This window comes from Anabas testudineus, chromosome 14 (assembly GCF_900324465.2).
Source record: "Anabas testudineus chromosome 14, fAnaTes1.2, whole genome shotgun sequence".
NCBI classification, from domain to species: Eukaryota; Metazoa; Chordata; class Actinopteri; order Anabantiformes; family Anabantidae; genus Anabas; species Anabas testudineus.
In genome coordinates, this window is record NC_046623.1 from 14,423,685 (window position 1) to 14,436,542 (window position 12,858).

General features: G+C 35.1%; 4 protein-coding genes across 4 annotated transcripts; 3 read left to right on the top strand and 1 right to left on the bottom strand.

Moving 5' to 3' along the window:
• Window positions 1-996, top strand: LOC113171149 (olfactory receptor 1468-like). The gene has a single exon (XM_026373533.1). The coding sequence runs from the start codon at window positions 1-3 to the stop codon at window positions 994-996; it is 996 nt and encodes a 331-aa protein (XP_026229318.1).
• Window positions 997-2,871: 1,875 nt separating this feature from the next.
• On the top strand, window positions 2,872-3,867 carry LOC113171150 (olfactory receptor 1-like). The gene has a single exon (XM_026373534.1). The coding sequence runs from the start codon at window positions 2,872-2,874 to the stop codon at window positions 3,865-3,867; it is 996 nt and encodes a 331-aa protein (XP_026229319.1).
• Window positions 3,868-5,517: 1,650 nt separating this feature from the next.
• Window positions 5,518-8,902, top strand: LOC113171154 (olfactory receptor 1-like). Its single transcript, XM_026373539.1, has 2 exons — window positions 5,518-6,467; window positions 8,785-8,902. Exons 1-2 carry the CDS (start codon window positions 5,518-5,520, stop codon window positions 8,900-8,902), a joined length of 1,068 nt encoding a protein of 355 aa, XP_026229324.1.
• Window positions 8,903-11,327: 2,425 nt separating this feature from the next.
• LOC113171159 (olfactory receptor 2AT4-like) lies at window positions 11,328-12,356 on the bottom strand. The gene has a single exon (XM_026373545.1). The coding sequence runs from the start codon at window positions 12,354-12,356 to the stop codon at window positions 11,328-11,330; it is 1,029 nt and encodes a 342-aa protein (XP_026229330.1).
• Window positions 12,357-12,858: the final 502 nt, after the last annotated feature.

The window sequence follows — 12,858 nt, forward strand, 5'->3', positions numbered from 1 at the left end:
ATGTCCCAAGAAAACAAAGCTTCTATCATATTCAATGCCACATTTTTTCGACCTGCATCTTTTTATCTTAGTGGGTTTTCCAACATCCCTCATGAAAAATATTACTATGTTTTCTTGTGCTTCATCTATATCATGACAATTCTTGGGAATAGTTTCCTAATCACAGTGATTTACCTGGTCAAGACTCTTCATACTCCTAAATACATGATTGTGTTTAACCTGGCTTTGACAGATTTGTGTGGGAGCACTGCTCTCATTCCCAAAGTCTTAGACACCTTTTTGTTTGACAGGAGATACATTGTCTATGAAGCTTGTTTGAGTTATATGTTCTTTGTTTGGATCTTTGCATTTGTGCAGTCATGGACACTTGTCACCATGTCTTATGACAGGTTTATTGCAATTTGCTTCCCTTTGAGGTACCATAATATCATAACTAAATCAGCTGTTGCATCCATTCTGCTTGTTGTGTGGGTTTTTTCATTGAGTCTCTTAGCAGCTGCTGCTGGGCTAATCGATCGCCTCTCCTTCTGTGGATCTTTGGTTATAACAAGCTTTTTCTGTGACCATGGACCTTTATATCGTCTGGCCTGTAATGACACATCTATAAATTACGTAATTGCAATTCTTGTCTTAATTGTAATCATGATCATTCCTCTAGTATTGATAGCAGTGACATATGTTTGCATTGCCATATCACTCAGCAGGATTGCATCAGGAGTCGAACGACTCAAAGCATTGAAAACTTGTACTTCTCACTTGATTCTTGTGGCTATTTTCTTCCTACCACTTGTGGGCACCAACATAGCTGCACTGACCTCCTACATCCACCCTAATGCCAGGATCTTCAACTCTACTATGACACACACCATACCAGCTTTGCTCAATCCGATTATTTACTCTTTAAAAACAGAAGAAATATTGAAGTCAATTAGGAAACTCAGCAAAAACAAAAGGTTTAGAAACATCACATTTTGCAAAAAGAGGACCTTGTTGTGATTCATGTACGGACACAATAAAATGTGTTAATAATGCAAAAATGTGTTTTACATAATTTACAATAAAGTAGTTAGTACTCAAGTATTACTTTCAAATTGTGTCATAGGGCATCTTATCATCAACTGTGTTGTAGCAGCCATTAATGGATCAACCTTCAAAAATACAATTTAGACTACAATTACTGTATGTTTACTATGTTTACTACTAAGTTTTAGGGGAAAAAAGACACCATTGTCTGCAGCTATTAGTTAACAATACAAAAAAGAACAACACAACACTAAAAAGTTTAACAGATAAAATATTATACACTATCATTATGTTATTAATGTGTTTCCAAATCATTGAAATTGCCCTTAACAAAAACAATATAAATTCATAATTCAAAATGTATTTAAACATTAACAAATACATGTAATAGTTGAGGCTACAAATACAATAAATAATTAGATACACATTAAATATTTGTTTACATTAACCACTCCAACAGCTTTTTATATCAACATAATATACCCTGATATCATGGAACCGCTCAAGGATGAGTAGACAAGCTGATCATTTGTTTCCTTAAGCAATAAAAAATAAATCATTCAAAATATATTTAAATTCTATTTAAAAGTTTTGCTATTCTTTATGCCCACATTTATTTTAAAAGTGGTTTCAGAGAATGAGCTTTTGCCATTAAGGCAACCCACCAACATCTATAGTCTCTACTTTGAATCAGGCGTGATTAGGCATAGTGATGTTGCCCTGCAGTCACTGATCTTAGCAGCCTGTAACAGCCAAAGAGTGGTAGTTCACAAGGTGAGAGTGGAGATGGCTGAGTCTTCCTCGAAACACAACACGCATTGCTTTAATAATTGGAAATTGGACAGATTTATTACAGTGAAATGAAATGTCATTTTAGTGTGACTGATCTGTCACACTTTAGATAGATAAAACACAATGCACAGAAAACAGTATGCAATAATATAAATCACATGATACAAATCTGAATGATACTGAATGATACTGCACTTCTCCGGGCAGTCGAATCTGAATAAGTCCACAGAAATATACAAAAAAAGGAATAAGAAATGTGCAACATCAAGAAATAAAGTCTGTCATACTACATATAATCATACTTTTATAGCAGAGCTCTCAGAAAAGAGTCATTAAATAGAAGGATGACTGCCGTCAGGAATGACTTCCTGTTCCTGTCCTTATCATATGGAAGAAAAAATTGATTGCAGGGAAAAGTACCTGTATTTTTCTGTGTAAAATTGTGTCTGCATACTTTATGCAAAATGATGACTGGTGACTATAATGTAAATAAACTTGATCAGTAGCTGGAAAACTAAAAGTAAAATGTAGCACACAAAAACAGTCTATAATTAATGTCTTAAAGTGCTAAAGGATAAGTTGTCAAGATTCACCTCCCCATATGTAAGTATGTATGTATGTTCCTCATCTCTACTATTGAAAACCCCAACAAAATCCTTACTGTTTTTTGTCCAAAAATTTTTTTTATTATTTTAAAATGTGTCTTTTAAAAGTCTCTAGTACAGCAGCACAATTAAAATACCTAATTTTATCAATGACTTATTATGTTTCTGAATATTTTCTTTGTATTTGTTTTAGTTTTGTTTTGTTTATACACTGTGTCATTAAGGAATAGTGACGGAGTTGATTGCGTCAGCCACTCCATCAGAACAATATGACATAAGAAATGGATATAATATATATGACAGGACTCTCACAGCAAGACTCACTTCAGGGAACTGCATCCGACAGACGTGATATTGCCTGATGTCAGTTTAGCTACAATAGCAAGTGTGTAATCCTTATTATATACTGTGTTACTTTATCTTTTTACAAATAGAGAAACAGACATTTGCAATGGGCCAAGAAGAGAAAACTGCAAACATGTTGAATGCCACATTTGTTCGCCCTGCATCTTTCTTTCTTAATGGTCTTTCTAACATCCCACATGCTAAGTATTACTATGTTTTCTTGTGCTTCATCTATATCATGACTGTTCTTGGGAATGGACTTCTTCTCTCAATAATTTACCTGGTCAAGACTCTTCGCACTGCTAAATACATGATTGTGTTTAACCTGGCTTTGACAGATTTGTGTGGGAGCACAGCTCTCATTCCCAAAGTCTTAGACACCTTTTTGTTTGACAGGAGATACATTGTCTATGAAGCTTGTTTGAGTTATATGTTCTTTGTTTGGTTCTTTGCATTTGTGCAGTCATGGACACTTGTCACTATGGCTTATGACAGGTTTATTGCAATTTGTTTCCCTTTGAGATACCATAGAATTGTAACTAAAACAGCCATTGCTGCAATGCTGCTGTTTGTGTGGGTTCTTTCATTGAGTGTAGTAGCATGCATGACTGGGCTTATTGATCGCCTCTCCTTTTGTGGATCTTTGGTGATACAAAGCTTTTACTGTGACCATGGACCACTGTATCGTCTGGCCTGCAATGACACATCTTTGAACTACATAATGGCGTATGTAATCTTTATTATAATAATTTGTGTTCCTCTAGTATTGATTGCTTTTACATATGTTTGCATTGCCATAGCACTGAGCAGGATTGCATCAGGAGTAGAACGACTCAAAGCATTGAAAACTTGTACTTCTCATCTGATTCTTGTGGCTATTTTCTTTCTACCACTTCTTGGAACCAACTTAGCTGTATTGACCTCCTACATCCATCCTAATGCCAGAATATTAAACTCGACTTTGGCACACACCATACCATCTTTGCTAAATCCTATCATATACTCTTTAAAGACAGAAGAAGTTCTAAACTCTATTAGGAAACTTTGTAAAAATGAGTGGCTTCGAAACATAACCTCATTCAAAAAGATGCCCTCATTATAACTGCTGTATTGACAAAGTAATATATGCTAAATAGTACAGTAACTAATGTAGTGTTAGTAGTAACATAATCACAAATAATAAAAAAAAAATGCACAACTTAATCAGTGTGTATTTGTTTTTTAAAATATTTTAGACTGAAAATGTCAATGAGATATACAGAGACTTTTTTACTAAGGTTTCACATATCTGATGCCTCATGCATTGTCTGGCATATTCCCCTAACTGTGTTGACACTGTGTTGGTGTATCGCTTAATAGTAGCATCCGCTGGGTTTTTTGTTTAGTTTTCTTTAAGTTGGTTGGTCGGCTTATTTCTGGCATTTTAATCAGGTCCATTACACCGAAACTCTGACATTAGCACTGATTCAGAACCCAGAGTCAGGTTTGTGCCAGTCCCCCCACAAGTAGTAAAGCTAGCTTAAGAAATTAAAGAAAAAAAAAAAGTGACCTTCAGCAGGTTATTGGTGCGCATGCTTCCGACCAAACCCCATGAGGGTGACATACAGTAAGTGCCTGACATCCTCTGCTATGACCTGAGCTCACATTCCAAAATTGTGCTACTCAGTTGATTCTCCAGAGAATAGATTCAGACTGAGAACATGTGGCAGGCATGAAAGAGTTGAGACACCGATTTGGTCGGTTAGTGAAGGTCTGAAGATGTCTATCCTTAAAAGGTTGGACAGAACTGCAAGTCGTAGCCAACTGTACCCTGAGGGATGGGATTAAATCATTGAGTGGTTGTCAGACCTTACCCTAATGCAAGTCTGCATAAGCAGTTCCTGGACGACAAAGGCATGTATGCCACTAACAGGCCCTAACAATATTCAGGCCTAAATGTACAATATTTGAGCACTTAAGAGACATTATGCATTGGTGCATATGACAACACCAACTAGGAGCTCACTGAAGTCCTGATCCAGATCTGGGAGGAGATCCTGAAGGATACCATACACTGACCCATTAGAAGCATGCCCAGATGTTGTATGTATGTATAGTATGGTATGGTATATACAGTAGTAAATTGGAGTCTCCATACTCTCCTTTTTTACAGTCATGCTAATGGACGACACTTACACTCTCCATGTTCTCACAGCTGTTACCAGTTTTCTCATTAATTACACTACAAGTTAATTTAATTAAAACATTGTGGATTTGCATAATAAAATATCAAAACATGCATGAAATCTCTAAACATCTGATTTATCGGCAATATATGCAAATGAAATAGATCAATGCTCTTAGATGAAATTTAAATACAGAATATATGCACTAAAACTAAAAACAGCAAGATCTAATCTATAAACACCTGCTTTGTTACACCTGATATTTTTAATAATAAATTATGCATTATAATGTTTGGCATTTGTAATTATTTTTCAGTGGTTGTACACTGTTCAATGGAGTAATTTAATATCCTGTTGAGAATAGTTACCTGAGTAGAATGCGTTAGCACATCGATGACATAAACCATTACTGTCTAATTCATTGCAATGTGGCTCAGCCACTTGTACTGCTGCTGTCCCAGGAGGAAAGGGACAGCTATGGTATAAATGACTCTGACAGTACAACTCACTTTAGGACACTAAATACATATTGTCTGAGGTAAGTCTGGTTACAACCATTGCAGAGCTGACCAGTCGACTGTGTTGTCATGAGCCCAGAAGGGAAAGTTGCTACCATTTTAAACAGCACATTTGTTCGCCCTGCAGCGTTTTATATTAATGGGTTTTCCAACATCCCTCATGTCAAATATTACTATGTCTTTCTGTGTTTTGTTTATATAATGACAGTTCTTGGGAATGGTTTTGTTCTCTCAGTGATTTACCTGGTCAAGACTCTTCATACTCCTAAATACATGATTGTTTTCAGTCTGGCTTTGACAGATTTGTGTGGGAGCACTGCTCTCATCCCCAAAGTCTTAGACACCTTTTTGTTTGACAGGAGATACATTGTCTATGAAGCTTGTTTAAGTTATATGTTCTTTGTTTGGTTTTTTGGAGGTGTGCAGTCATGGACACTTGTCACTATGTCTTATGACAGATTTATAGCCATTTGTTTCCCTTTGAGGTACCACAGTATTGTGACAAAACCAGCTATAGCTGCAATGCTGCTAGTGACGTGGGTTGTTTTATTGGGTATCTTTGCCCTTGCTGCTGGGCTACTTGATCGCCTCTCCTTCTGTGGATCTTTAGTGATACAAAGCTTTTTCTGTGACCATGGACCAATATTTCGTCTGGCTTGTAATGACACATCTTTAAATAACATAATGGTCTATGTTGTCGTAACAATGGTCATTTGTATTCCTTTGATATTGATAGCATTGACATATGTTTGCATTGCCATATCACTGAGCAGGATTGCATCAGGAGTCGAACGACTCAAAGCATTGAAAACTTGTACTTCTCACTTGATTCTTGTGGCTGTTTTCTTCCTACCACTCCTGGGCACCAACATTGCTGTACTGACCTCCTACATCCATCCTAATGCCAGGATCATCAACTCTACTTTGACACACACCATACCAGCTCTGCTCAATCCTATAATTTACTCTTTAAAGACAGAAGAAGTGCTGATCTCTATTAGAAAACTTTACAAAAACAATAGATTTAAGCATTTCATTTTTGGCAAAAAGTTGGGTTCATTATCACGGTTGTATTAAAACAAATGATAACAGTTATAATATAAATGTGTGTATTCTGTTTTTGCAGTAGATGGTATTGTGCCCTTTTGTGAATATGTTTAAATTATGCACATGTTGGGAACAGTTTTGCAACTATTTCAAAATTCTTCATCATAAAAATGTATATATTAAAAATAAATACATATTCTTGGAAGCTGCAATTTATTATATTTTCAATGGCAGCGATGGCACAAAAACACCAACTTCATATTCAGACTAGTATGCAAAATGCAAATACTTGCTGAAAAACTGTTTTTTCAATAATTTAAAGTAGACATATTATAATAATACTGCACGTTTTATGTAAAATTCATTTTATCAGGAAACCCTCCTTGAAATTAAGAATCTCTTTTGCAAGAGTGTTCTGGCCAAGACAGGCACCAGCACAAAGGGTCAGACATCAAAGTAAAATATTAAATTCCTGATTACATTTAGAATAAAAGTAAAGTAAATATATTATTTAATTACTATAAAAATTGCAGAAGTATTCAAAATCACGCTGACAATCAAAGGGGAATGTTGAAATCAGAGGTTCATACAAGCTTCATGATAACTCATGATGTGACTCAATTGTGCAGATATTTAGTGCCTCCTGCACCAGAAGGAACCCAGAGTGGATTTGGAGCCACTTAGGTGGGTTAAACTTTATGAATTTTAAATAATAAGAGACAAAATATCCAGAGGTCGACACTTCAGCTATGACAAATATCTTGTGCTTAAGCCATAACATATTTAATGACGAGATTTCATCAATACATTATTGACATAAATTCTAAATAACACTAAGCAGGATTGCATCGAGGGTGGAGCGACTCAAAGCATTGAAAACTTGCACTAGCTGTTTTTTTTCCACCACTTGTGGGCACCAATATAGCTGTGATGACCTCCTACATTCATCCTAATGCCAGGATCATGAACTCTACTGTGACGCAAACCATACCATCAAGATACAAAAATGTCTATATTTTAGCACTGTCAAACGCATAATATTGCAATTATTATCAACACTGTATTAAATCGATAACACAAAATGACCACATAATCCCTTTCAGCTAATGCCAGCACAAACAATAACTAGATTATTGCTTTTTAAAGTATTTCACCATATATTCACAATAATGAATATATAGCAGTTTTAGAATATAAAACTCTACTGAACCTGTTTCTTTTTTATTCTGCCCTCCTGTTGTGGCATATTTAGTTTTACTGAATTTACACTTTACGATCAGTGTTTTTGTTTCAGAGCTTTCACTTTTTTATCTATTCTGCTTTCTGTTTCTCTCCAAATATTAGCCTGTAGAGACAAAAATACAACTTTCTTCTATCAGGACAGTGTGAGGGTACAGTGATACTATGCTTTTATACCATAATTTATTATACTTTTATCTCACTTAGTTTAGGTGAAATTTAACTTGGTAAACTAATGACTGAGAAGTTTCCATGATGTCAACAGTCTTGATCAAAAACACTGAAAGTAAATGTGAAACATGGAAGAATATCCAGTCGTGGAGCCTTGCACCATCTAGTGGTTTGTACTTGTAATCACTGACAACAGAATATCTTTTTGTGACTCAATGTATTCTGTGTTTCTATTTGTATTCACAGCTACATCAGGAGCTTGCAGCTACTGCTTTTTGTTAAATATATAATTCAATATAAAAAAGATACACTTCTCATGGCTCATTTACATTTTATTTATTTATTTCTCAATAATATAATAATATAAAATAAAAAATAAAAACATGACCTCATTGTAATTCAAACACAGATGAGTTAGACCGCTGGCTCATCAGCTGATTTTATTATTATATGTATTATTAAAAGGTGGCCGTTAGTCTGCACCTGACTCTGGCTTACACACACAGTTTTTTTTATGTTCATCGTGCATGCATGTAGCATGAGTAGTTTGACTAGCTAAAATCTTACTTTATAAGTTAAAAAAAAGTAAAGTTTAATATTTTTTATTATCATTATAGTTTGTTATAGTTGTAGTGGTGGTTTAATTATTTACTAAACACTAAATCTCAGAATTCATTTTCTACTTTACACTCTAAACAGACATTCAGGGTGAAAACATTTCAACATGTTATTTTATGTTGATTGAAGCTAATTACAATTTTTTTCTAACCATTGCCAGGGCTCTGGTTTTGATCTCTTTGGTTTTCAAAGAATACACAATAGGATTGACACAGGGTGGCATGCAAGAGGCCAGAGACAGACTGAGCACCCACTGTTCTGGGTCAATGTGCCACAGATAAAATTCAACAGTAAAAATAGTAAAAAGAGGAATGTAATATACAGCAACAAGAATCAGATGCTCAACACAAGTAGCCAAAGCTTTCACTCGACCGTCTAAAGATTTCATCCTGAACACAGTCACCAGGATGCTGACATAAGACAGAAAAATAAAAATTAAGGGTCCTCCAAGAATCAGGACACTAAGTGAAGAGGCCACAAACCAGTGCAGTGTGTTATCATTACAGGCGAGTCTAAATACAGGTGCATAGTCACAGAAATAACTGAACACATTGAGAGAACTGCAAAAAGACAGTTGAGTCATTATCCCTATTGCAAACGCGTTGATTCCAAGAGCAAAACTTGAAGTAAAGCCGACAATACAAGACATGCTCCGGAGAGTGTTGATTGAGTTCTGACGCATCGGAAAACATATAGCAATCAACCTGTCATAGGCAAGGATAGCAAGTGCAAATGACTCCAAAGTGCCAAAAGAATAGTAAAAATACATTTGTACCAAACACAAGTTGAAAGGAACAAAGTTGTCTTTAAAGAGGAATATTTTTATCATACCTGGAATAATAGATGTGCTTAGTATTACGTCTATTACTGCAAGATTTGCCACAGCCAGAAACTTTGGAGTGTGTAAAGAATGATTAGATGTAATTATATAAATTAACAAACTATTAAACAGCAGTGTAACCACATAGATAAATGCTAGAAATATAAAATAGACACTGATGAAGGAAAATGTCTGAAATGCAACAATATAAAATCCTGGAGGATGAATGATGACAGAGTTGTTCGGAACAGACCTCATTAAAGACATAATTGGACCCCACAGGCTGCTTGCTGGAGGACAGCACCTGTGTAAAATTTCTGAAGTCTGACCAAGAAGAAAGTCATATTATATTATGCACATCAAGGCTGCATATGGATAGTATTTATACCAATATGATGTTTACACTAAACCAGTGTATAAGACATTGTCATTAAGTTCAGTAAACATAAAGGCAATAAATTAATCTTGCATGATTAGCTGGATAAACTTTGCTGACTCCAAAAGCACCATTAGTCCTATACCATCGAAGACAAAGGCGATTAGATTAGATTTAAATCAAATCCTCACTAATTTCAAACATACACATTTGACATGATCACCATTGAAACGTGCTGACTCCTAAAGTAACATCACTGATATAAACTAAGATATACTTTCCGCATTCATCTCAAGAGATCATCCTTCCTACTGATACTGATATGTTTTAATGAGTTTAATTTGATCCATAGAGAGCAGGGTTGAATCTTATTGTGATTAAACTATTATTCTTCCAAAACAAACAACTAATTAATGTTTTTAATGATCATTTAGTGAGCCTGATTAACTCACATACCCTAAAAGATGATATGTACATGTAATATTATAAGTTCATCATACATTTACAGAACTGGAAAGAATACAAATACCAAAAATGTACTGTTATTTTGAAATTGCCACTGCTATAACCTTGACTGGTTTATTTTTTCCATTGTAAAAACTGTGAAAAGGCAGGTTTGAATTTTGGGTTATTGATTAATTTGGACCCTTCTTGTTAAAGTTTAAAGTTCAAAGAAGGTCCTGACTGATGTGGTGTCTTTGCTCTCAGGTGTCAAAGACACACACACACTAAACAATAATGCTGGTGTATGTCTGCTCTCATGCCTCAGTGCTCATGTTTAATCTTGTTATGTTTATTCTATTCATATGTCAACATACAGGATTTGGCATTTTGGAAATAAATTAATGTGTCCATATTATACCCCTTTTAATACAATACAGATCAAACAAAACATTTTAACATTTAGATCCTAGGTGTTATGTGATATATATGTGGTTCCATAAACTATTAGAATTTTAAGAATAATTTGGGGGTTTTATGAACATTTAGTTGGTGTTTTTCACTATTGTCTTCTGTAATTGGGTTCAAGGTGCTGCCAGATGGATGAAGCCGTAATTTATTTGACTTTTTACTCTAGCAGCCCTTCAGTGGCTTTAGTTTTAGGCTCAGCAGCTACAGGAATGTTGTAAAAAAGTTTTTTTTTTCATAACAAGTGAAACTGTCATTTATTCTAAATTCATTAGTGAAGCCAAGTGTATATCCCTGTCTAGTGCACTACACAGTGGAGTAGTACATGTGCAGAGTAGTAGACCATGTACAGCAGTGCATGCATTAAAATCACTAATAGTAGATGGTAGGTTGCACTGTAAACATGAACACACTAGGTGTCAGGCTCTCATCACAATACAATTTTCTTACCTATGTCCTTCCTTGTGAACAGGTTAAAGTACAGTATATAATGCATTTTTACCCTGTAACAAGGTACCTTGTATTTATCTCTGTAAATTTAAGTTTTGTTTCAATATAAACTAAACATGATAACAACAACATAAACAATTAAACAATACCTTAATTTCCTAAGGTATTGTTTTAACTCCTTTCCACTGTAGCATCATATTACTTTAAAATCAAACATTTAGATTTATTAGTTTATTTAAAAAGTAGAGGCTAAAATACTTTTGCTGCTTTACGCTCTAAACAAACATGCATAGTCAAAAATGCTCTCCTATGTTGGTCAATGTCAATTTTGTTTTTTCTAACCAGGGCCAAAGCTCTGGTTTTTATCTCTTTGGTTTTCAAAGAATACACAATAGGATTGACACAGGGTGGTATGCAAGAAGCCAGAGACAGACTGAGCACCCGCTGGTCTGGGTCAATGAGCCGCAGATAAAACTCAGTAGTAAAAATTGCGATAAGAGGAATGTAATATACAGCAACAATGATCAGATGCTCAACACAAGTTGCTAAAGTTTTCACTCGACTATCTAAAGATTTCATCCTGAACACAGTCACCAGGATGCTGACATATGACAGAAAAATAAAGATAAAAGGTCCTCCAAGAAGCAGAACAGTGAGCCAGGAGCCCACAGACCACTGCAGTGTGTAATCATTACAGGCGAGTCTAAATACAGGTGCATAGTCACAGAAATAACTGAACACACTTAGAGAACTGCAAAAAGACAGTTGAGTCATTATACCTATTGCAAAGGCACTGATTCCCAGAGAAAAACCCCAGATCAGGCTGACGATACAGGACATGCTCCGGAGAGTGTTAATTGAGTTCTGACGCAGGGGAAAACATATAGCAATCAACCTGTCATAGGCAAGTATAGCAAGTGCATGTGACTCCAAGGTTGTAACAGCAAAGAAAACATACATTTGTACCAAACATAAATTAAAAGGAATAAAGTTGTCTTTCAAGAGAAATATTTTTATCATGCTGGGAATTGTAGATGTGTTTAGTATTAAGTCAATTACTGCAAGATTGACCACAGCCAGAAACTTTGGAGTGTGTAAAGAACGATTAGATGCAATTATGTAAATCAACACAGTATTTGAGACTACTGTAACCACATAGACAAATGTTAAAAATATGAAATAGACACTGATCAATGGAAATGTCTGAAATCCGATGATATAAAAACCCGGAGGATGAATGATGACAGAGTCGTTCACAGCAGACTTGACGAAAGACATAGTTGGACTCCACAGGCTGCTTGTTGCAATTTCTCAAGTCCGGTAAACATTAAATCATATCATATTTGACACATAGACCTCTAAAGACTGAATACGTGCTGCATTTATGCTATTACAATGACCACATTCACACCATTTTATAATATTACGAAATGTGTAAATCTGCTAAAGTAAGTAAATTAAGCTTACATGATTATCTGATCAGACCTTGCTGACTCCAAAAGCAGCATGAAAATGGCTGCATGTCTGACTATTAAATAGTGGGAGATATACTTTTGTCATTGATCTCCAGAGATAAACCTTCCTACTAATACTGAGAAAGTCAAGACCTTTTAATTACTTTAATTTGATCCACAGAGAAAAGTAGTTTATTTTGATTAAACTTATTATTCATCTAAAACAACCATTTAGATTTTACTTTTTAGTTTGTGACAACAAATGTGTGCAGTTTAATCCTTGGTAGAAGTATTAGGCAAATATTAAATAAGTTAAGTCTAACTAA